The following is a 24,859-nucleotide window of genomic DNA, read 5'->3' as shown; positions in this document are numbered from 1 at the left end:
GAATACCCTACAGCTAGAGACAGATGAAAGACAGATTATATCTAGTGAATACGTTATAACAAAATTTAAGAGTAAATTTAAATTTACATGATTAGACATTTACATTTATTTCTGGGTGTATTCCTGAAAATAAAAAGTTGTTGCTGTTTTGATATAATTGGATCAAACCTTTGAATACAAATCCTTTTGTATCCTGTAATCTTTCTTAATCTAGTTTTACAAAACATATTCATCCTCCTTCTAAGAATCTTTAATACAATACCCCCAATCCTGCCTTATTTCATTCTATGCTGTCTCTCAAAGTGTAAAGGCAATGGTAGAGCATTTAGAAGTTTGCTATCAGGGCAACAACCATCTCTCTCCCCAAACCATCAGTGCAACAGTAAAACATTCTGTGAATCTCTGACTATACCGTATTTATACAGGTTTTACTTTTGAACACTGTTTGCTTCTTCAAACAATAAAATTAAATCTTAACATTAAAAACTGAATCAACCAGAAATAAGTGACTTTAAATCTTTATAAAATTTTAACATATCCACACAGGATAAAGAATTAATTCAAATAATTTCTAAGTTCTCTAACTCTATACCCTAAGTGGGATATATCTTAAGGGCAAAAAGAACTGCAAAAAAATCTTGAACTTTAACCAGTAGGTTTCATGCTGGTTGTGGTATAAATAGAAGGTATCCTGTGTGTATTATGAAAAAGAACAAATAAGCAAATGTATTGACAGTGTTGGGTGATATACAGAGATAGGGAGAGACGGGGACAGAGACAGAGCTCAAAAGAGATAAAGCAAATAAAACGGCAAAATGTGAATAATAGGTAAATACAGTGAAGGGTATACCTCTGTTCTTTGTGCTATTTATCAACTTTTCTGTAGGTCTGAAACCTTTCTAAAGTTTCGGGGATTGAAAATATCCTCAAGGATGGAAATCATGTCTTTCCATCTTTTGTAAACATCGAAACGAGGATTCCCTGTCTAAGGCCAAAACTTTGTGTTTATTTTTTTGTCATAACTGACAAGAGCCACACAATATCTTGCATGCTTAAGATGCCAACTATTTGAGCCACTTATATTCAAGCCATTCACTAAGTATCACTGACTCGGGAAGGCTCAGTCATGCCGCCTCGTGCAGTGTGCTGCAGCCTGGACCTCAGTCGTTGCGGTCTCCTCACCAACCCCAGGCACCAGCGCCCCCTCCCCATGCTTACTTCACTCCACACCAGCGGTGGAGAGGCTGCCACCGTCCTGCTTCCACAGAAGCTTCACATCCTCTTCTATTGATTCCTTTCAAGAGTTTTAAAATTTCTTGTGGTGAAATCTGGGTTTCTGTGTGCACTTGGTGAAAGGCATCCGTGGAACCTCACAGCCCACACAGTGGGCATGACTGCAGAATCTCAGAATTGCCGCAGACACTGAGAGCAGCCCCATGTAACCGTCAGCCACTGACAAAGCCCACAGCACACGGCCTGATGTCCAGCAACCCCACAGATGATGAGCTGACAACATCACAGGTGAGCCCCTCCCGTCTCTGAAATGCTCAGGCCATGGAGTTGCCTTCTTTTTGAGACACTCTGCCCTGGCTTCGTCCTAGCACTGTGGCCTTGGGGCCACAGAGAGACGGCCCAACCCTCTCCCAAGGCAGTACCCGCATGTACTTGAAGATGTGGTCTTATGTCCAGAGTCTGCTCTCTTCCAAGCTGCGCTCAACTGCTTCATCCAACCACCATCCTGAGCCACGGGTCTTCATCCCATCCTCCCTGGGAACCCACTCTTCTCAACACCCTCTTAAAGTGAAGCCTGGATGCACGCCGCATCTCAGGTACAAAGTGCTTATCCTTTAGGATGAGGAAACACTCTCCCTTGCTAACCAAAGCCATCCTGCCATTTTTCTTTCACAAAGCAGACAAGGCTTTTGATCTCCCCCAGGCTCTCACTGGGAGTAAGAGGGGGTTCTCTTCCTGCCAATGTTGCTTATGAAAAATATTCAACGATGTTTCACGTTTAATCCACTTAGTAATGAAAAGTAAATAAGCCCAACCGGCATGTTTGATTTGTCTCGGAAAGAGAGAAACTGCTTTGCAAGAACAAACAAAGTTAAATTAAAATAAGCGACTCTCCTCAAGAGTGGAAATTGAATTTTCCCCCAAAGAACTAAACGTGTGTAAAACACTGTGCTGACACCGATAAGACAGAGCAGGCCTTACTGGAGCCCAGCTCCCGCGGGTCCCCGGGACTCAGAGGGCAGGGACCCGCGTGCAAGGGCGTGGATGCAAATACTGAAACTCACATGCCTCCCGCAGTGTATCCCACACTGCATCCCGTGGTTCATCGGCGGGAAGCGCGCAGGGACCCCTGCGTGGCCGCGGGCCGGACGCGCATCCACCTACCGTTTTTGCAGATTGGGCAGCACTGGTCGGGCTCGTACACGGGGTCCACGCACTCGGTCTGTGGACACGCGGACACCGCGCACAGCACTTCCCCGCTGGCCTCGCAGCGACACCGCTCGCACGGCGACACCTGCAACACAGGCCACGGTCAGGGCAGTGTCTCCATCCTCGGCCCTGAACGTCAGGCACTCACCAGCCCCGGGGTCCCAGAGCGTGAGGACGGGACTGGGGCTGAGCAGGCTCCCCTGGGGGGAAGGAGGGGCACACTGGTGGGGCTCAATCCCTCCCAGCTCTACACCCGAGCCTCTGTATTTTTATCAACCCACATAGTGAGCTTCTTTATAAGCTTTCTGTTGAAGAAAGGGTTTTGTTTCTTAAAAAATTAAATAACACGTCATATTGAATTCTTGCCCAGCCACGCATCCTGCAGGTGAACCCTTTTCCCACAGCTCTGCCCAGGGCCACCCAGTCAGCCCGGCCCGCCCCCAGCATCTCTGCTGTGAGAAGACAGCAGAGCAGGGCAGGAAGGGCAGGGTAAAGGAAGGAGAAACGGGGGGCTTCTCAGGGCCGGGGACCCGGCGGGGAGCCGTCCCAACGTGATCTCATGTCAGTCTCATGAGATCAATACTAAACACCCCTACTAACATGATCGCCCTAGTTTCTGGAGAGGAAACTGAGACCCAGAGGCATCAGGCCACCGGCTGTGGGCAGACCTTTCATCCGAGACAGGGCTCCGGCTCGAGTCCAAGGCCTCTCAGGGGTCGTCACCCAGCGTCACCATGGCCTTCATCTCCAGGCTCCAACTGGCCTTGCTGCACTTTCCAGCCACTGGCCCCAATTCTACCTTTTTGGGTGGCTCCAATCAAGCGTAATGGCCATTCCTGGCAACGCTGGACACTGCCAACAAATCCTCCTGTAGCGACTCAGGCTGGCCGTGACGGGGATGATTCCTTTTTTCCTGGAAACCACCCACAGAGTGATTTTTCATCTGGGGTGACCCATGCCAAAGCAGAAACAGCACATGTGGACCCAGCAATCGGGACTTGTGATGTGGAAATACGTGCTTTAAAGGACAGTGTGGATGGGGTACCAAACAGTTTTCTGGGCAGGGAGGCCCCACTTGACTTTTGCGTGCAACACGAGTGGCACGACCAGCACTGCGCAAACAGCACTCGCGGGTGCTCCCTTGGTCTATACCGTGCAAAAACCCCAAACTGCAAACTCCACCAAGTGGCCTGGTTACTGCATGAAGCAAAAGCTCAATTTGTACTGAAAGGCGCTAGACCACTGTCTGGCTGGGAGTCACGACTTAGGGGGGTGTGTGTGTGTGTGTGTGTGTGTGTGTTCACGCTTCGAAAGTAACAAAAGAAAGAAAACACTGAGAAGAAACCTTTAGAGTGGCCCGGGACAAAATCTTGACCCGGTCTGCATTATAGCCTTAGAAGTTAAAAATCAATCTTACAACAACGTAAAGGCACGTTTTTGAGAAGCGGTGCTGGCACAAGAAGGTTCTCTCGCTACCATAACAAGCGTCTCTCTGCCAACGCTCTCCTCCTGTCCTTGTCTCCTACCAGTTCTCTTGTCAGCCTGTAGCATCCTTGTGTCCAGGGTGGGTTTACTCAGCAAGCAGGATAAGAAAAGGATTCGGAATTCTAAAAGCAGAGACCCTGAGTTGCACAGGATGTAACCGAGCAGGACCCTATGGGTCCTTCCCCGAATAGACCCTCACCCATGTCCTCAGCCTGTCTTTTGTCTGTAGAAAAACTTTAGCCAAAGAGTAAATTTAATCAGAGAAGTGAGAACATGCAGAAAGAAAGGGAAACAGTCAAGCAAGACAAAATAATACTTTAGCCATTAAACAAAGTCAAGGACCTTTAACTTAGCTCCTCCTCAAGCCCTGTAGACAATACTCTGAGCCGTGTCCTTTGACCTGTTTTGCAGATACTGACATCCCCACCGGGTGGGAGAAGTTAGCTGCAAGCTGCTCACCAGCACGGAGACCCCAGACCAGCTGGAGCCAGGAGGTTGCTGATGCCGACTCCCGATGACCTCACCAGCAGCCAATCAGAAGAATGTCCAGGAGCTGACCACGCCCTCTGCTTCTGGAACACTGTAAGACTCCTCACTGCCCCCTCCAGGGCGGGACACACAGTCTGGAGGGCACTCGCCCTCTGGGTCAGACGGTGGGGAGGCAGCCCCTGCCCCGGGTGAGGTGAGGACGGTCCCATCTGGAGGGCTGGATAGTCAGGAAGGAGCAAAGAGGGCCGGGGATGACTGGGGTCTGTCCTCAAGAAAGGGGCACGGCCCTTCCTGTTCTGGAAGGCTGTGGGCAGACCTTTCATCAGAGACAGGGCTCCGGCTCGAGTTCAAGGCCCTTCCCACCCCCTTCTTGTTCTGCAGGGGGCAGGAAAAAGCCCCATTTCGGTTTGGAATTTGAAAGGAGAGAAGGGCCCTTCTGTCCTGTCCCCAGGACAGGGCTTCAGGAGAACAACAAAGATGCAACTCCAAATCAGAAAGGCATCGTCACAGGCCCCGAGGGGCCCCTCCTGGGCAGGCCTGCAAACGAAACCCTCCTCCCGCTCTGGGCCTGAAACATCGCCCTCTCCCACCACAGAGCCATGCTCAAACCACACACGCAGCCAGGACTGCTAAATTCTGAAAGGTCTGCAGCGTGCTCAGAACTTGAACTGTGGGTCTTACTATCGCTACACACTTGGAAATCCTGGTTCAACTATGGGGAGATTTGCTTACTTCTCAGAAATCACAATTGAGGCTTACAGTGAGGGTCACGAGTGTGTGTGTGTGTCCCTCCCTGGCCTCAGCTCCCAGCCCTGCTCTGTCTGCCCCAGCCCACTCGTGTGGCTGGGATCCACCCCACACCCCATGGTAGCAGGTGGGGCAGCCAGCTCCGGTGTCTGGGACCCTGGTGGGATGTCAGCCTGCCCAGACTGTGACTGGATTCCACATGCTGCTCTGATTCCAGGCACCAGGTCTGAGCGTCACCCCAGCCGAAGAGCCCTCAGATACCAGCTCAAGCACCAGAAGGCCTCCTGTCGACCCATGTTCTCTGTCCTTCTGTGCAAACGGAAGGTAAGAATGCCCAGTGCATTGCTGGATCTGTGAGCAGGAACATGAGCTTCTAGGGTGTTTCTGCAATCCCGCCTGCTAGCAATAGCCACCTACACCTTGTATAACACGCCTAATGACAGAAATGCCATCCTCTGCAATCTTCCGGTTACAAATCAAGTTTTGTACAGAACTTAGATGGAGCACCTAGAGGAACACCCGGGCATCTGGGGAAGAGGAGCCATTCTCAAGGTACCCACTATGGGCTGGAGTAGTCAACCGCTGTGCTGGAGGAAAAGAGCACAGTCTTGCAGAATTGGGAGTGAGAGTAAAGAGAAGCTCTGTGCTCTTCATTCATTCATCCCAATCCTGAGCCCAGACCGATGAGACCCACTTGTGCTAGTTCCAGGCAGGTAGGAACATGGGTGATGGCTGGGGGGGAGGAGGGGGAGGGGTTAGGAAGGCTGGCAAAGGGCCAGCGCCTGGACCAGCCTCGGATCCAGGTACTGATGCTGAGGGCTCTGCTGAGGGCTCTCACTGGCCCCCTCTGCTTTCAGAGTCACCCCAGTGACTGTGGCTTAGGAACGACAGTGCTGCAACGTGGGTCTAACCTGAAGCAAAACCATGCAGAACAGACACGTCTGAGCATGCTTTCCACGAAGCAGCCGTGAATACAAAGTGCACAGCAGAGGGGAAAGAAAGATCTTAACTTGATGGCAGCTAAAGTATTTTCCCAATTAGTTAGACCCTCGGAACGCGCAGTAATGATATACATGTCCGTATCACATGTACATAGGCAGTTAAGGCCTGTAAAATACATACTGAGCCGGTTTCTAAACAGCTAAGTAGGAACGAGCAATCTAATTTACGTGGGAAACACTTCTCAGATGTAGAATGAGGCCTTCCTAATGGAAACCGCTTACAGTCAGGGCCTCGTACATAAAAGGATCTACACGAAGTAAGTGGTCGTTTGGGAGGAGCTTCTGTACTAGCTGCTTGTTAGCAGTTGTATTTTATCTCATATATTTCACATTTATGGACTCTGGTGCAGTTAGATAGCTATCTGTAAGGAGCTTTGCCTTGTGTCATTTCATAACCATGAGAAGGACCAGGCTCTGAAATACAGCAGAAGGCAGGTTGAATTTGAATCTCACTCTTGTCTGTGTCCCAAATGTCTTTGCATTCTGGAAGGCAGAAACTTATTTCATACATGTACTCTTTCTTGTCTGGTTTCTTGTACTCAGCATAGTTATTTTGAGATGCGTCTGTGCTGTTTCCTGTCATTCCTTTTTGACAATATTCCATTGTATAGACATGCTACAGTTTGTTTATCCATTTACTTGTTTATGGACATTTGGGTTGTTTCTAGTTTGGGGCTGTTACCCATCAAGCTGCTATGAAAATTCATGCACAAAAAAAAGAAACTAATTTCCAGACACTTCCTCCTGCTCTATCCTGCCTACACAGCTGCACCTTCCACACCCAGCAGAATGCCCACCTACTTGGAAAGGCCAACATACTTTTCTTAAATCCAGCTTCAACACATCTTTCTGTCCTGAGCTGCCAGAAAAGGCCAGTGGCCTGGGTGAGAACTCAAAGATGCCTTGTATCACCAGAATCCTGCTCTCTGACAAGCAACCACCATTATATTTCCTATCTGGAACTTCGCCCTGTGGTTGCTGGCGTGGGTGCCACGAAACCCCACTAATTCCAGGCTGAATGCAGATGCCTCCCCAGGAACAGACAAATGAGAGGCACGAAAATCCCAGCATAGCTTCCCAAGGAATTGTAATGTTTTCATAGATGGGATTAATTTGTGAGCTAAGAGGTGTCAGCCCAGACCTTTCTCAGTTAAAACCATTCCACCTAAAATAAAGTCTTCTCTCCATTTCTCTATTTTGTCCATCACCAGAGAGGTTCCGTTTATGTTTCTAACCCCCATAGTGTTGGATTCTACAATGACACAAACTAAGATTAACATGAAAACAAAGAGAAACCCTGAAATCCGGGCTTCCCTCTCCCTTCCTCTTTCCCAGTTCCTCGACCCTCCCCCCTTCCTTTGAATCTCCATAAGCCCAGGACCCCTTGAATTCCTCCGGGCGTGTTGGCCAAGAGCACTGTGTCCTGTCACTGAGAGCCCGACTCCCAGCCTGCAGTCAGCTGCCAGCTAGATTCAGTGCAACTCAAGGGCCAGGGCGTGTCATGTCTCTGTCACATCCAGGATGATTACAGCAACTGAGCTGATGCAAAACGCTGCACAGGCTCAATAAATATTGACTGAGTCAAGGAAGAAACCATTTAAAGACACAGGAGCTGAAATTAACTTGCACAGCACATGAGGAGAAACATAAAAAATGAAATCTACAGCTTTGCTTCAGGAAGGGCTGTCACCACCTGGTAAGGAGCTGCTGGAGGATTGGATGCCCACACAGGAGGCAAAGGGAAGAAAGAGGAATCTTTCCATCATGAGGGATCAAGATGTGGATTACACATTTAATCCACAAATGGAAGAGAAGACACAGATGCTAGGATGATATAGACACGAAAGCAGAGGCTTTCCAGAAGGGATCTGACAAGTGCATAAAGGGCATGGCTAGAAACAGGGTCCCTAAGTGCACAGCCTGAGATCAGGAAGCAAAACCTCGAGATTTTGGAGCAATCTAGTCCTGCACGTGGGGAGCAGGTGTCACACCACCCTCTGCCTATTACATCTTTCCTAACTATTCTACTCTGTGTGTCAGTGTTTCCTATATATCGCTCACATTTATAAGGAGTAGCTGAGGACTCATACTCTCTTACTTACGCAGTGAACAAACTTCAAATCCAAAAGTGGAAGATATACGATGTGGACACACCCACCCTGCAGGCTGGGGATCAGGGCAATGATACAAGAGCAGGCTTCTCAGCCCCACCACCAGGCCCTCCACCCTCCACTGACCAATCCCATAGGCTCAGGACCCGAACAGAATCCTGTATCCTCACAGAGAGACACAAAGACACACCCAAGTCGCTCACCTCTGTGCCCAGTCTGGCTGGGGAGCTGACACATAAAAAGAGAAACTAACAGAAAAGCAGGCAATGGCAGATGGCAGCTGAGCTGTGTGCATGTTATGGCTTTTAAAGGCAGAGCTGTTTCTTGGAGTGGGAGGGAGAGGAAAGGGATCAGACTGGAATGTGGATAAGTCAGCTGGGGAGGATAGAGCAGGTGGAGAGGGGCGCCATGGAGACAAGGAGGGGCCTCGCCGGCTCCACGGTTCCCTCCTGGGGCTGAGAACCTACCCCAAAGAGACTTAGAAATCTAAACTGGAAAGCATAACGTTTCCCACCATCAGCAGAACTAGAAGAATTGTTCTAAAGCTAAAGAACGAGATCTCAGTGTTTGTGCATTTGAGTTCTGTTTGCACGTTATGACCCTGTTGCATAATTATTCTGATAACTTCCAATTAAGAAACAAGCTGCCGTGTACAGAGATAAATATAAATTTTAACCTTTTTTTCCAGAAGTAATTTTTCAATAGTTCTCAAAATAAAAATCTAAAGTAAGTGTATTAGAGTTTGGATACTATATCGTTTTATCATTTCATTTTTTTCTTTACCTCCAAAACAACAATCTAAGTTAAAGTTTTGCAATCAGATAATCTTCTTAAAAAAAAAAGAATTCCTCTGTTCAAGCATATCTTCTCTCCCCAAAAAGGATAGTAACTTCTTTAATAACCTCTCTCTATTTTTCTGACGTTACATTTTAATAGGATAATGTTCATTTTATTTTAACAAAAATTGAATGTGATAAAATCAAATGATATCTGAAACTAATAAAAACAAAGAAAGGAAAAAAAAGAAAAAGAAGAAACAAGAGGCAGGAGCGAAAATCGCCCTTCGCTGAAAGCAGTCCTTGGCGTGGCCCTGGATGAAAAGCATCCTCCCAAAGCCACTGTCACACTTTTGTCACCAGATGGCGAAAGTGTCCTTCCAGCTGCTTAGTGTCTTCCCAAAAGTGCCCAGGGTCAAGTGCGCTGCACTTAAGGGGAATCCCCTTCTACTTAAACCACAGGTCTCATTAGCTTCTGATAACCCGGAGCTGTGATATTTTGGAGCTGGAAGAAAACGCAGGAGCAATGCTTTTCAACTCTGCATTTTTACGGGGTGAACACACACCCAGGGGTCGGGTGAATTGTCAAGAAACCCACACAGCAAGGCAAGGCAGCGGCCGGAACGCAGGGTCTGGTCAGGCCACCGGGCTCTGCTCACGTACCATCTTCATGAGTATGTGCTGGGCCACCCTGCCTGCTCTGACCACCCTCCCGACTCCCTGCAAGATGCCTGGAAGATGCTATGCAGGTCCCAGCTTTCTTTTCAACAGTCACCTCAAACTAAGTCCTTTCCCAACCTTACTCAAGTTTCCTCGACCTGAAATATCTTCAACTAGAGCAAGGCTCTGTCTCCACCCTGGGAAGCAGCAGGGTCCGGGCCAGACACAGAGGTGCCCACCCAGCAGCCCATGCCTCCCTGGCTCCGCCCGCTGTCTGAGCTCCCCTCGTACATCAGGGCCAGCAGGGAGGGCTCCAGCCCCTCCGTCCCCACCCCCCATCTTCCCTCCCATGGGAATAGCAGCCCCGGATGAACCTGGTCCACAGCCACCTTCCAGCCTCCAGCACAAGCCAATGGCCACGGAGCTACCGCAAGCTGCTGCTTCCTGCGTCTTCAGAGAAGATTCTGGTTTTGTTTTGTTCTTTTTGTCTTTCTACTGGCTGTCAGAGAACGGATTTGCACACAAAGGGACTTAATTAAGAACTGTCCCCAGGAGCTGTCAGCTTCCAGTCTCAGGAAGAATAGGACTCCACCACACACACCCACACACACACACACACACACACACACACACAGAGCAGATGAACAGAACAACAGTCTGACAACCCGACAAGGCACCGCTTTCTTCTCAGGCACCAAAGACTGACTTTTGTAGTTTAGCTTGAGGCAGGACCCCTTAATGTCTTTCAAATCCTCTTGTGAATAGTTCCCTCAGATAAATACGGATCATGCAGGAACTCACTTACAGGGGAAAGATGCAGGCAGTGTTTACATGGTGTATTTCACTTGGTGGCAAACAGATGAAAATGAAGCAGGTGCTTCTTCTGGGCTGAAGACCTGGGGAATGTCCTGGAAGGGTGCTGACCTAACAGATCACACAGTCCGATCACATGTAGCAAAAACCTGCTGGCTTCCTGTTACAAACTGAATGCCTCCCCCTAAATTCATATGGTGAAGCCCTCACCCCCAATGCAATGGTCTCTGGAGGCGGAGCCTTTGGGAGGTCATAAGGGTTAGATGAGGCCAAGGTCACGAGGGTGAGGCCCTGGAGGGTGGGATTAGTGTCCTTGTAAGGAGAGGAGGAGGGCCCTCTCCCCACCCAGTGAGGACATGATGAGTAGGCGGCAGTGTACAAGCCAGGAGGCGGGTCCTCAGCAGAACCAGACCCTGCAGACACCTTGATCTTGGACTTCGAGCCTCCAGAACCAGGAGAAGTAAATTTCTGTTGTTTCAGGCACCCAGTCTCATGCATTTTGCTCTGGCAGCCTGAGCTAAGACAGCACGTGCACCCCCATTTCTGTGGTGGAGGCAGGTGTGTGCCCACGGTGGACCCGCCCCTGGCGCCCAGTCCTGGCCTGCTGCAAACAGAGCCGTGCAGAGAGGAGGAGAAGGGGCCAGCAAGGCTCGGAGTAACCCCAGGGCCACAGGCGGATAGGCTTGGAGTGCTACCCTGGACCCTGGGCCCAGTCAGGTGCGGCCTCTCTCCTCCCAATTGGGAGCATGGGTGATGGTGAGATTTTGATGGAGTAGCTCTAATAGATACTTTGCCTATTCACAGATTTCTAAATTAAGACCTTAATAGAATGGCTGTGATGCCAACTGGGCGTGACCACCTACAGACTGGGGCTGGGGGCAGTTTTGTTAAAGCCAAACTCCTCTTAAAACATGGGAAGCACTAAACCCTTTTTTTAGAATTAGTATAAAAGATTAAGGATCAGTTATCCTTAGCAGAAAGAAGTAATGAAAAGGAAATGGTTTTCCTTTAACATATAAATGACTAAAACTAACTGTTTTCCAAGAGTAGGCTTTTAAAAGATGGGTGTGCGGTGTGATGTGGGGATTGGTTCTCTCAGGGATCACAAATTCAGATTCTTTCAGGGATTCGTCATGTAAGAAAACGAGGCAGTGAACTAGGTGCATAATAGGGAGTGGTGGAGACTGCAGCAAACGGGGAAAACACTTAATGCATTGAAACCCATGTGCGTATCTCTTCCTAATATAGACACGCACACGCACACACACACACAGACACACACGCACACGCAGAAAACAAAACCATGCTGCTCCCTTTCATCATTCTTCATTTGAGACGGCAGTAATATCGTTTAAACGCTAAGCAGGGAGCAGTGAAGGTGACCAGAGTGTAACTGAGCAGGACCCAATGGGTCTGTCTGTCCCCAGGACAGACCCCTCCCCATGTCCTCTGCCATGGGGCCTCTCGGAAGTACTCAGATAACAGTATCTGATGCACATTTCCTGAGTTGTTTTGCAGATGCTAAAACCCTCACCAAATGGAAGATGTTAACTACTTGATGACCATGAGCCCATAGCCCCAGGCCTCCTGGAGCCTAAGGACTGATAACATTAACCCCTGTGACCCTGCCCTGTTCCCTCGCCATCAGCTAATCTGAGAATTGTGCAGGAGCTGATCACATACCCTACGACCTGCCCCACTCCCTCACCTGGCTTTTGCCGAAACCCTTTGAGGAGCTGGGGGCTTTTTACGGCATGAGCCACCAGTCTCCTTTGCATGGCCCTGCAATAAACCTTTCTCTGCTCCAAACTCCGACGTTCCAGTGCGTGGCCTCACTGTGCGTCAGGCACACAAAATTGTGCTAACCAGAGGACAGCTGACCCAGCTCCAGGAACAAGGCTCACCATCGCCAACTAGGACGTGGCCACCCGGACACATCTGAGGTCGGAGCCTGGCTCCCATCAGCCTGCCTCAGCTGCCAATCACCCAGCAAGTGCTGGACCAGGGCGGGAGAACGGGGCACAGGCATCCTCAGCTCACACCTTTGGCCCCTGCACTTCCCCTTGAAGCTGAGCCTCTTCCAAAGCATCCTGATATTACAACAGGCCAGCCCAGCAGTTTCTCCAGTTAATGAGGTCCCTTTCCACGGGGGTTTAAGAGACTGTGGGGCTCACTCACAAGAAAGGGATCCGTCTCTGAGCTCAGAGGCACCCCTGAGAGCCGAGCACTCAGTTGTGTCAGCTGCTGCATCCTGTCACCCTAGAGCAAGATGAGCTTATTTCTCTGACTCCCTGGAGGGCACAGGAGGCCAGAGGGGGCTCTGCTGCAGGAGGTGACCTGAGCTGAGGGGTTGACATCCCAGCACAGTTTATCCCTCAGGCCACCAGCGTCCCTTGTTCCTCACAGGCCCAGGGAAAGGCAGCAGCCTTGTCAGAATTCTTTCTTTTCCTACCCCACACTCCCTGACATTTCTGCCAAGTGTGACATGGCTGAACTACCAGCCGATTGAGGCAAAGGTGCTCAGGGGGGCCCTGTTCCACGTGGGAAGGGACTGCCAGCCTCCTGGCCAGCTGGGGACTCCCTGTACTGCGGCCCCAGGGGAGAAAGGTGCCACGGTGACAGCCGTCCACTGGCCAAGCGCCCTGTGCCCCCAGAACATAACTGTCAACAATGAGAGAGCGTGACCGGGGACAGAGCTACGGCTCCTGACACCTTAACAGGAATGAATAAATACGAGTCCTGGCTTGCTTGAAACTAATTGCGTATTTTGTTTCAAGCCTTCTGAAACGAAAATATTGAGATACTTTTCCAAAAAATGCATGAAATTTAAAAGTAAAATGTAAGTAAGAAACTGTTTTTAAAGTTGGACCAGGGAGATAGATATAAACGAGTGTAGCATGTCAACCTCTGACAAAAGCAAAGACATGATACAGAAGGGCCGACCTGTCTGGTACGGTGTATGTTAGTATTTATGTCTGAGGCGCTTCGGGAGCAGGGGGCATATCACTTCGAAGTGGTCTGAATTTTCTTCCAGGAAGGGCAGAACAGTTGGCCATGGCCTACTGGAGCTTGGTGCCACCTGTGACCTGTAGCCCTGGACGACAGAAGGAGCCTTTGAAAATGTTCACCTATTTCAGAATTTGGCCTCAAGCTGCACCAGCTCCCCAGCGATCATCTTTTTCCAAGAACATTTAAAAGTTGTATTTAATGGCATCTCCTGTTTAAGGATAAATTGCACAGCTCAAAATTCAGTACAGGACACACCAACCCCTGCAAGGCACGGGAACATCAGCCCCACCACCAGCTCAGCTGTCACCACCCCGGAGGCCCCCGCTTTTGTAATAGGCAGTCGGGGTTCTCAGCCCCAGCACCCTTGATATTGGTTGTTGGGCTGTTCTGGACCCTGTAGGATTCCAGCAGCCTGTCTGGCCTCCGCCCACCAGATGTCAGTAACGTCTGCCCACCCCAGTTATGACAACCACAAACGCCTCCACATGTGGCCAAGGCTCCCTCGTAGGGACAACGTGGACCCCAGTTGAGAACTACTGATCTGCAATTTAGTGAAGGAGGGGTTTTGATCCCTTCTTTCTTAACTCTGTGCCTCTGCTTCTGGGATCCTGTTTTGCTTCCTGGATTTCAGCCTTTAGATTGCATCTGGAACTTCTTTTAGTAAAGGTTTCTTGGTAGTACGCACTCTATTTTTGTTGAAAAATATTTTTGTTCAGGCTCATTCCTGAAAGACAGTTTTGCCAGGTACATCCATTGAATTCATGCTTATTTTCTCTTTGTTCTTTAAAGATGTTCTTCTACAGCTTTGGGTTTTCTATTCCTTTTTTCTAGGCTGTGCCAGGTGGTTTGCAGCATCTTAGTTCCCTGACCAGGGATTGAACCCATGGCCCCTGCAGTGGGAGCATGGACTCTTAACCACTGGACCGCCAGGGAAATCCTGGCGGAAATTTTCTATTCTTGACGAGATGTCAGGGGTCAGCCTAGTTACTGCTATTTTGCAGATAAAGTCTTGACTCTGTGGTCCCTCTTAAAATGTTTCCTTTCTCTCTGGTGTTCTGCACTCTCACTAGGTGTGGTTTTATACATATACATACATATATATATACACACATATATGTATATATATAAATATTTTATATATACTTAATATATGTGTGTGTGAGATATATACACACACATACATATATCTTTTTTTAGATTCACTGGGATTCCTGCATCAGGAAATAGGGGTCTTTCAACTAGAAAGTCTCTGGCACTATCACTTCATCTTCTCCACATTCTCTGCTACTTCTTTCAAAATTCTAACTGGATGTATGTTAGACCTTCTTTCTCTATCCTCCATATACCAAAACATTTCCTTCCTATGTTCCATCCGTGCACCTGTGTTTCATTCTGGGCAACTTCTTCAAATCTACCCCCAGATTCACTAACTTATCTCACAACCTGCACCTATCATCCTGTCAGATCCTCCCCTTGAAGATTAGTTCCAATTACTGTAGCATTCCTTTATACAGGCTCTATGTGATTCCTTTCCAAAGCTGGCAAGCACTTGGTATGTACTGATGTGGTTTACCCATCCACTTGATTCCCGCATTTATTTCTCTGTGCATAAGAAAATATTCTCGTTTGTATCCCAGCATCTGGGTCTGATCTGACTGCGTCTGTCTCGGCTGACTCTGGTTTCTGACGCTCTTTCCTCTTGTGTGGAATTGTTATTTTGACATCACATTCCTTGGAACCTTATTTGGGGGGATTCTCTGCGGCCGGAGAGTGTTTGCCTTTGTCAGATACCTGTGGGCCCTGCCAACCTGGGACCACTTTAAATAAAAATATTCCACATGGATTATCCAGAGCCCTCAGGGAAGCATGACTAGGGGCTCCACATCCACAGCAGGGCATGTGCAACTGCTGAGAGGGAAGCCTCCAGCCCTGCCCAGTGCTGATGCCATCCAGGGGGTGTGTCTACATGGACCTCTTGCAGGACAGGCTCTTCCGGGGAGTCTGCTTTTATGAGAGGTACCCTGATCTGACTCTCCCTACCTGGGGCCCTGGACTTGTGACGTGGCCCAGCCTGGCCTCGAGTACCAAGGGTCCAGGCCCCGGGTATCAGTGGACACCCTAGGACGGCCTCTCCTGAACGACTGACTTTCCTCTCTGGTTTCATACATCCACCTCTATGGACTAATTTCTCTTATTTTTTTTGCCATTCCTGCTGTGCTTTTGAGAAGATGTGTTTTATTGTATGAGATCCAGGATTTCATGAGTTTTCTAAACAGTGGGTTTTCAGCCTATGAGTCTTCCATATTCCCAGGTAAAATCATTTCTGCCATGAGGGGAAATGCACAGGCCACACGGCATCTTAGTTTTCCATTGCTATGCATTTCCACAGGCCTAGGGCTTCCCAGAGAGCTCGCAGGGCCACGGGCAGATGCCTGACATCATCCTTTTCTGCATCCATTCGAAAGGCACCCTCTGTCCTGGACGCACCCCAGTGCCCGACAGAAATAGAAGGAGAAGTGAGATCCAGCTGGCAGGATCTCAGCCTTGGAACAGATAAGCAGCAAGAAGGATTTCCGGCTACATAATCAGAACCGTGCCATGAAGGACGGCTACAGGGGCTGCAGACTTGAGCGGAAAACCGTATCCTTTACTCAATCTCACAACTACGCTATCGGAAACAGGCTCTGGTCTTTTCCCTAGAAAGCTGCCCCAGGATCCTTCTTCCTCTGTCATTTCAACACAAAGCGTTAACAGCACTGAGATCTAGGTGAGGGGCCTCCACCTGCCTACCCTGCAGACCGCGACCCCACCTGACCAACCTCTGGGCACATCACTCTCTATAGGGTCACTGCCCCTTGATCGGAGGGACCTGACGGTTTGTCACTGTATATCCAGGATGTAGCCCAATGCCTGCAAATATTTATTCAAAAAAGTATTTTTAAATAAATAAATGTAAGCATGAGCTTTCTGTTGGGACTTATCAGATCTGAGAAGGAAACACTTCTGGGCACACACAGCGCCCTAGAGTCACTCTCTGATGGTGAGGAAATTCAGAGGCCATCTTGCTGGTGACCAAGCGCCATGCTGGGGCAGGACCGCCCCTGAGATGCACAACTCCCCAGGCCGCAAGTGCAGCAGGCTTTTGTTCTGCTGTTTGCGCAGAGCTCTGCAGGTTCTCATATCTCTCATTTCCTTCTTATAATGTGAGAGACAGCATCCTCTCCACGTTTTCCCGCCAGCTAATAAGGAGGTTCTGAGTATTGCCCATGGGCACAGGGATGAACCAGAACACAAGCTCACGTCTTCAGAGGGTAAGGACTCTGTGCAGTCCCAGCCACACACAAAATGCCCCTCCATCCCCACGGGATGAGGAAGGTAAAGAGGCAGAGTTGGAAGGAAGTGTCCAACAGACCAGGACTCAAATCCTGGCTCCCCCATCACGAGCTTGATGACTTCAGTCAAGTTACTTAACTGTTCTGAACCTTAGTTTTCTCTCCTTTAAGAAAAAAAATACCACCAGCTCATCAGTCTATTGTGTAAACCCTGCCCCCACCCAACATATAAAACATATAAGCAATGGATGAATGTTGGTTTCCTTCTTCCCAACATAAAAGACTAAACATTTAGGTTAGCAGATATTTGTCCTGTCTAAAACTTCCATAAGACATTTGGTCCACACCCAAAGGTCCTTGAAATTCGGTCCTATCCAAAGAGTCCATGCCAAATGGCTTTGGACAAGACCAAATATCAAGGACCTTTCTTCTTTTTTTATTACGTATAGTTGACTTACAATGCTGTGTTAGTTTCTGGTGTACGGCAAAATGTTTCAGTATTATATTATATTAGTATATATAATTTTTCAGATTCTTTTCCATTACAGTTTTTACAAGATATGAATACAGTTCCCTGTGCTACACAGTAGGTGGTTGTTGATTATCTATTTTATATATAGTGGTGTGTGTGTGTTAATCTCAAACTCTTAATTTATCTCTCCCCCTGCTTTCCCCTTTGGTAAGCATAAATTTGTTTTCTATGTCTGTGAGTCTATTTCTCGTTTGTAAAAAGTTCATCTGTATCTTTTTTTGGATTCCACATATAAGCAATATAATATGACGTTTGTCTTTCTCCTCCTGTTTTACCTCACTTAGTATGATCATCTCTAGATCCATCCATGTTGCTACAAAGACCTTCTGCTATGGACCAAATATCTTATGTAAGTTTTGGACCGGACAAAATGGTCTTGCAAATATCAAGGACCTTTTGGCAGAGGTGGAATATCTTACGGACCAGAGGTTTTATGGAAGTTTTGGATAGGACCAAATGTCCTGTGGGAACTTTTATAGCATTTGTCTCATACACACAAATAAAGTACTGCACGGAGCATGTAAAAGTGCAGTCATTCACGTTAGGTTTCCCCTACCTGAGTTAGGGACACATCTGAAAGGTCTAGGGAAACCATAGGTACTCTCCTTTCTTTAAAAAAACAAAAGTTAACATTTAAATGGCATTGCACAGAAGGGCAGAAACTAAGAAGTCCAGAATTTGCCAAGTCTTCCTAGAAGCCAAAACAAATTCAGTCGCAGCAATAGCGCGCACATGAAACTGACTTACAGGAAAGAACGTCGACTTTACACAACTTAGTTCATGTTCCTCGGCAAAGGAAAATAATAATGGTGTTGTTGTGGTCTAAGTAACATCAGTCAAAAGAATATAAATACGATTAGACTGAAAAATATGGAGAATTGTGTCTTTCTCTTTATGGGCACTTGCTCATAATTGCAGTAGAGACCTATTGAGATGGAGCTTTTGATTCCAAATTTCATGTAAGTTCTTTTTCATTAATAAACTCCGAGAAAGGAGATTTTGCAACAAGTCGGCTGCTGAGGCCCCAGGAGAGGCTTGTGACTCAGTGGTCCCGGGTCATCTCACCTGTGACTACCTCGTTCACTGATCTTCTGTCCAACGGTCCCCATGCTTTGCAAGACAGCCCAGCAAGCAACACGTATCAATAATTCATTTTCTCTTTTTCTTCTAAGACTTAATACAATTGCCAGTCAGACCTCCTGATCGGCTACGGTAACCAGCGTGGACACACAGAACTGATACCATCCCAACCGAAAGCAAAGTGAAATTTCAGTTCTCCTGTATCTCGGGGAGTCGCATGCATTCTGTTAGCTTCTACAGAACACGGAAACAAGCTTGCAGACCCTGTTTCTGTCTTCACGGTTCCCCTGAAATCAGGATTCCCAGGAGGGGAACAAGTTCTTTTGTTGCTCAAAATGGAATCGTGTTTTAACTAATGAATTTCAAATTTGACTTGCTGCTGGCATGTATGGTAGCTCTCAGGGGCAAATTTAAAAGTAAGGCCCTCATACGTATGATACAAGTATGACATAAGTAAGTAGCACAGTAATTCCTGAAGTGGAGCTCAGAATGGAATAGACACTAAATCACCAAAATCTGGGTGGGTGGCTTAATTATGTTCATAAGGCATCCCGTGTATTACCCATCACTCTGTGCCTTCTCTACTAATTCTTTCTTCCTGTCATACTTGCTGATGCATCCTTGCCCCACTGCATTCCCTACACCTCCTTGGACCCAGGCCTACGAGGTCAACTCTGGTCACTGACCCTATGTTACAGGCTGCATTGTGTCCCCTCTCAAACTCAGATGTTGCAGTCCTAAACCCAATACCTCAGAACGTGACTGTATTTAGAGACAAGGTCTTTACAGAGGTAATTAAGGTAAAATAGGTCATATGTGTTGGCCCTAATCCAATATGAGTGGTGTCCTTATAGGAAGAGGAGATCAGGACACAGACATGCACAGAGGGCCGACCATGTGAGGACACAGGGAGAAGGCGGTCCTCTACATGCCAAGGAGAGAGGCCTCAGGAGGAATCAGCCCTGCCCACCCCTTGATCTCAGACTTCCAGCCTCCAGGGCTGTGAAGCTGTAAGTTTCTATTGTTTAAGCCACCGGGTCTGTGGTACTTTGTTATACAGATGGCACGCCCCAGGAAGCGAGAGAGCACGTGAAATAGCATCGTGTATAAAAATTATAAACGCATAGACCAGCTTCCTTACTCGAAGTTGGAGGCCTGCTGGTGTAAGAACAGGACGCTTGGTATAATTTCAGAGGCAGCGGAGGACATTCTACTGGTAACTATGTTTTTATTTGAATATACAAACTAAACTGCAAACATCCCTGGAGGGATGAGGGTATTACTCTAATTGTTATCAGCAGCTTAACGGTATTTCACTGAAGGTCTTCTGCTGACATCTGCCTGAGATCAACCAGGCTGTAAGGAATGGGAATTTGAATGGGGTAAAGAGCCTCGGTGAGAAGGGGAAAGACAGGACTGAAGTACAGAGAAAACTGGGCAGAGAGTGAAACCCTGCAGGACCCTGTGGGGCCCTCCCAAGTACAAAAGCCCTTCTGTGCTTTCTATTTCTTGTTTGTAGGAAAAAGGTTTCTGCCTCCAAGACCTTCCCTGAGTTCCAAAGGGCAGATTCAAATAGTCACTAATTAGGGGAGCGAGGAAACGCAGAAGGAAACAGGGGCAGGATGTGGGAGGGTCCCAGTTCCTCCTGAGGGGTGGGCACAGATATCTGATCCATATCCCTGAGCTCTTCTGCAGGAACTAAGGCCCCCATCCCGGTGGAGGATGGTGACTTCAGGCTGAGCACAGATCCCTGGAGCACCGCCCTGTGACCTCACCACCAACCAATCAGAGTAGGGTTACACACCCTGAATCCCACCCCCCAGGTTTTGCCTATAAAACCTTCTTCCCTGAAACCCACTGGGTCTTTGGAGCATGAGTCAGCCATTCTCCTGGCGTGGCCCCGTGATAAATAAACCTTTCTCGGCTCCGAACTCTGACGTTTCGGTTTGTTTGGCCTCACTGTGCACCGGGCACAGGGACTGCAGACACATACCCAGGACAGAGGAGCACGAGAGGGCAGGCAAGAGACACGCTCTGTCCGGAACATGTGCGCAATAGCATCACAGGCACAAGGATCCGGGGTTCCACCTTCTCAGGCACCCACCACGAGCTCCCAGCCTCCCTCAGTAACCGACTCTCTCTCGGAAAGCAGAGAACAGAAAGCGCCTGCGTGCCTCCCAAGGAAAGAGGCCCAGAACCGGCCTGCCTTTCACCCCACCGCCCCCCCGCCGACCTGGCCGTGATTGGGAGCGCCCCAGACATGACCCTCTGGCACCTCAACCACCACTGAATTACATTGTTTTCAGAGGAGCGCAAAGCGCTTCAGATGTAAAATGCGTTCCTTTCCTGTCGTCCATGTACTGTGTGCTGTGCAAACTGCAGGCCTTGATGGGTCTCCTGGAAGCCTGGAGGACCCAGAGCAGCTACAAGAGCAGTTGTGCCCCACAAACCCCTGGACTCACAGCTGACCCTATACCCCTCTATGCTTATCCTCCCAACACTCCCAGAAAGCACCGCACCCTCTTTTGTTCATGGAATGAAACTTGCACAAAGCCACACTAAGGGAAATGCCTTAGGAGTGTTCCTGATACTAACAGAATGAACAAGCATGATATATACAACGCAATCGTTATGCAGTTGTACTTATCATAGGAGCAGGAATATAATGAAAATTTTATAGCAGCTGTGCACAGTGTCATCCTAGCATCTGGTAATGATTGGATGAAAGTTAAGAACAAAGGATCACTTGAAGATGAAAGATGTGCTTAATACTCTAAAAATAGCTTTATTGGTATTTTAATTCTCACTGAGATTATAATCTTTCCAATCTACCTTTAGGTGCTATCATCTTCCATCTCAGAGTGGGAAACACATTCTACTTATGCACCAATTTTTGAAAACAGGAATACAATACAAGGCATGTACGTATATACACTACCAAATGTAAAACTGATAGCTAGTGGGAAGCAGCCGCATAGCACAGGGAGATCAGCTCTGTGCTTTGTGACCACCTAGAGGGGTGGGATGGGGGGGTGGGAGGGAGGGAGACGCAAGAGGGAAGAGATATGGGGATATATGTGTACGTATAGCTGATTCACTTTGTTATAAAGCAGAAACTAACACACCACGGTAAAGCAATTATACTCCAATAAAGATGTTAAAAAAACAAAACAAACAAACAAACAAAAAAACGATCTCCCACCCCCATACACATGGGCAGCTTCATGGCATCCAGCACTTAGCAATGAATAACAGAACAGAAGCTCGAATTCTTCCTTCTACCTGTGGTGGCTGCTCTGGGATGCGTTTGGGCTTTTGAGATCAAAATGCTAGTAGTTCCTCATCCTACCTCATGGACACCTACAAGAAATGACTATGGAACCACACACAGTGCAAACCATAAATGGTATTAATTAGAAACGAATCCCTCGTCTTCGATCTTGTAACACTTAGGTTTTCCTATGAATCTAAAACTCCAGAGAATCATTCGGCTACAGCCCCGTCCCAGGCCAACACGGAAGGCCCCTCCTCTGGGCTCCACCAGCTCCCACGGCCAGCATTACTTATGCACTTCCGGGCTGCACCCCAGAACATCTGGGGAGGCATCTGCCCAGCTCCCCAGTCCTCCAGGAGCATTCTGAGGGCAGGGTTCCAGACTTACTTCTGTAGTATGGCCAGGGCCTGGTTCCTAGCAGGTTCTCATCAAGGTTGTCTGTCTCTCCAAAGGGCTGAAGCCAAGAACTGTCTTAAACAGGTTTGCCTGGAGATAAACCCTGGGTGTCAGGTTGTTAGAACTCCAAGGAGCCTTAAGGAATTTCGGGCCCTTACCTTACAGATGAGGAAAAAGAAAGCCAGAGGGGAGATGTGCTTTGTTCCCATCATGCAGCCCATTAGTGGCAAAACCAGAATGGAAACTCATCTTTTCTGACCAAATCCCAGCATCTCCACACTTTGTACATTACCTATAGATCTGTCCTTCTCGGCTTTATATTAATAGTTCTACAACACTCAGGAATTCATTCCTAAAACTCACTACACACTGTCACATCCTGGGCACATTCTCAACTTGCAGATCTCAGAGGCTATGGTCTGGGCACCCTGAAGGATTCCTTCGCACCTGCCTCCTTGTTCAGCTTTGGGGGCTGGAGGTGCCAGGATGCCCTCTGCTGCCCGGGAAACCTCTGGCATCCCAAGTCAACTGGCCAAGTCCAGTTGGACTGAGCCGACCATGGGGGACTGGAATGACTGAGCAGCCGTGCAGTTGTCTCCCAGGCTCGGTACTGAAGAAGCAGGGTTTTCGGGGGGAGTTCACCCCCCCGGCCAGCACAAGCACTGGATGGCATCTCCATCCACACCAGTGCCCCTGTGGGGCTGGGCTTTTGGTTCAAATAAGAGTGTAGGGGGTAAAAGCGTGCTTGACACATGAATCTGCTCCTTAACAGCTGTGTTGCCTTCGACACCTTTTAAAAATATTCTGTGTCTCAGTTTCCTCTTCTTTATCAGCTGGAGATAGTAGATAATAATCTACTTTATTGCGTGGTTTGAGGTTTAACTAAGTTAATACAGGTGAGAAATGCAGCCTGGAGTCTAACATACACTAGGCATTCAGGAAATAGCACTACTAATATTATTACCAGTACTCACCTAAAATAAAACCATTTTTAACCGTAACCTGGACTTGTTGTTTTTGCTGTCGACTTTGTTTTAGCATCTATTGAGCAAGCATTTTTTTCTTTTAATTTCTAGAACATCTGCCTGATACCCAGCACATAATCTAGGGAAACGGCTTATTTATATGTACGGTCTCCCTTAATGAGCTATTAGCTCAAGAACACATCCCAAACAGCAGGGTAAATTACCCTGTGTTTGAAAACAGGGCGAGCATTTCGGCAGCAACACTTTTAACTCAGGAGCAGCCAATTAAGGTTAAAAGTACAGCCAGTGATTTTGCTCAGGCTGTTCGCCTTAGGGCCACGGGCTTCACTCTAAGGAAACCCTTTTATCGTGAAGACCGAGCGAATGCACATGGACTGGGCACACGGCTTTCAAAAATTACTTCAGCACTGAAAAAGAGGGGTCGTGCTGAGGGGACGTGGGCACAGCGCCGCCCACCTCTGAAAACCACAGAGCGCCTCTTCTCCAAAGTGGGGACTCAGAGCCGGTTCACCCTCTCCTGGGACGGGCAAAGTCGCCCGGGCGCTCGCCTCTTACCACGAATTCCTCCAGGGTCTGGTAGGTCTTGCCCCGGAACTCGCAGTAATTCTTCCTCTCCTTGCACTGCGGACAGCACTGGCTCGTGTCGACGTGGATGCAGCGTGGGTGCAGCCGCGGGCACTCGGGCTGCGCGCACAGCGGCCCCTCCTCGGTGCACAGGCATGGGCAGGCCGAGGGGCCCGGCGCGAACTTCTCCCCGATCGCGTACACGAAGCCGCTCTCGTCCACGCAGCCCTTCCCCCGGTAGTCCGGGTACGCGTACTCCTCCGGCAGCTCGGGCGTGGGCTCTGGGTCTGGGCCCGCCGCGTCCTGGGCGGCGGCGGCCGGGGGCTCTTCGTGCGGGGTGTCCCCGCGGGGCCGCCCCTGCAGGTCCCCGGCCCCGGCGCCCCCGCCCTGGGCGGCCCAGGCCTGTTTCTGCCTGCTCCACGCCTCCCGGCCGGCCAGCCCGCGGCCGCCCTTGCCCTTCCAGTCCCGGCCGCCGCCGCCCTCGTCCCTCGCCGGGCGCCCGAGCTCGCTCACCCGGCCCGGGCCGTCCCGAGACGCGTGCTCGCGCTTCTCCTGGCCCGGCCGCTCGGGCGCCTGGGCCAGCTTCTCCAGCGGGATGCTCGGGCTGCACAGAGCCACCATCAGGCAGCAGGTGAGCAGGAGGGAACTGGACAGCGCGCCAACTGCCATCGCAGTGGAGCTGGGCAACCCCTACCGCGTCCCGGCGGCCGGGCGGGCGGGGAGCGAGGTCGAGGGGCGAGTCGCATTCACAGCCCGGGGGCGCGCCGCCGCCAGTCTGGAGCCGCCGTCCCTGCGGAGAGAAAGCAGCACAGCTGAGCCCCGAGGCCCGCGCGCGCCCGGCCCGGCGGCTCCCGAAATGGACGCGCCGGACCCCGAGGGCAGAGGCGGCATGCCCGGCGCCGGGGCACGGCCCGGGGTCCTACACATCCCAGACTGTGGACACGGACACGGAAGCGAGTCCCAGGAAAACACCGGCCCGCAGTGTTCCCCGTGTCTTCTTGATTAGCGGGTGGCGGAGCAGCGGGGATGCAGCTAGCGGGGCCCGCGCCCCCTGCAAGGCTCGGATGGAGCCACAGAACTCCGGAGCCCGGAGCCCCCTCCGGGTCCCGGCCACACTTCCCTAAAGGCGACTCAGTGGAGAATTCCGCAGTGGAGCGGGCGC

General features: G+C 49.4%; 1 protein-coding gene across 2 annotated transcripts in view; it reads right to left on the bottom strand.

Annotated features, from left to right (window-relative positions):
• VWC2 (von Willebrand factor C domain containing 2) overlaps window positions 1-24,478 on the bottom strand; it is a 115,306-nt gene extending 90,828 nt beyond the window's left edge. For both annotated transcript variants that reach the window (XM_079931894.1, XM_079931895.1), the window contains exons 1-2: window positions 23,689-24,478; window positions 2,398-2,527 (exon numbers count right to left, since the gene is read on the bottom strand). In XM_079931894.1, the coding sequence (XP_079788020.1) occupies window positions 2,398-2,527; window positions 23,689-24,366 (808 nt within the window). In that variant the 5' untranslated portion in view covers window positions 24,367-24,478. The remainder of the gene's footprint in view (window positions 1-2,397; window positions 2,528-23,688) is intronic.
• Between the last annotated feature and the right edge of the window lie 381 nt (window positions 24,479-24,859).

The sequence above is a fragment of the Stenella coeruleoalba genome (genome assembly GCF_951394435.1).
Source record: "Stenella coeruleoalba genome assembly, chromosome: 9".
Lineage (NCBI taxonomy): Eukaryota > Metazoa > Chordata > Mammalia > Artiodactyla > Delphinidae > Stenella > Stenella coeruleoalba.
The sequence above is the reverse complement of the archived record's forward strand: the minus strand, read 5'-3'. Positions and strand labels throughout refer to the sequence as shown.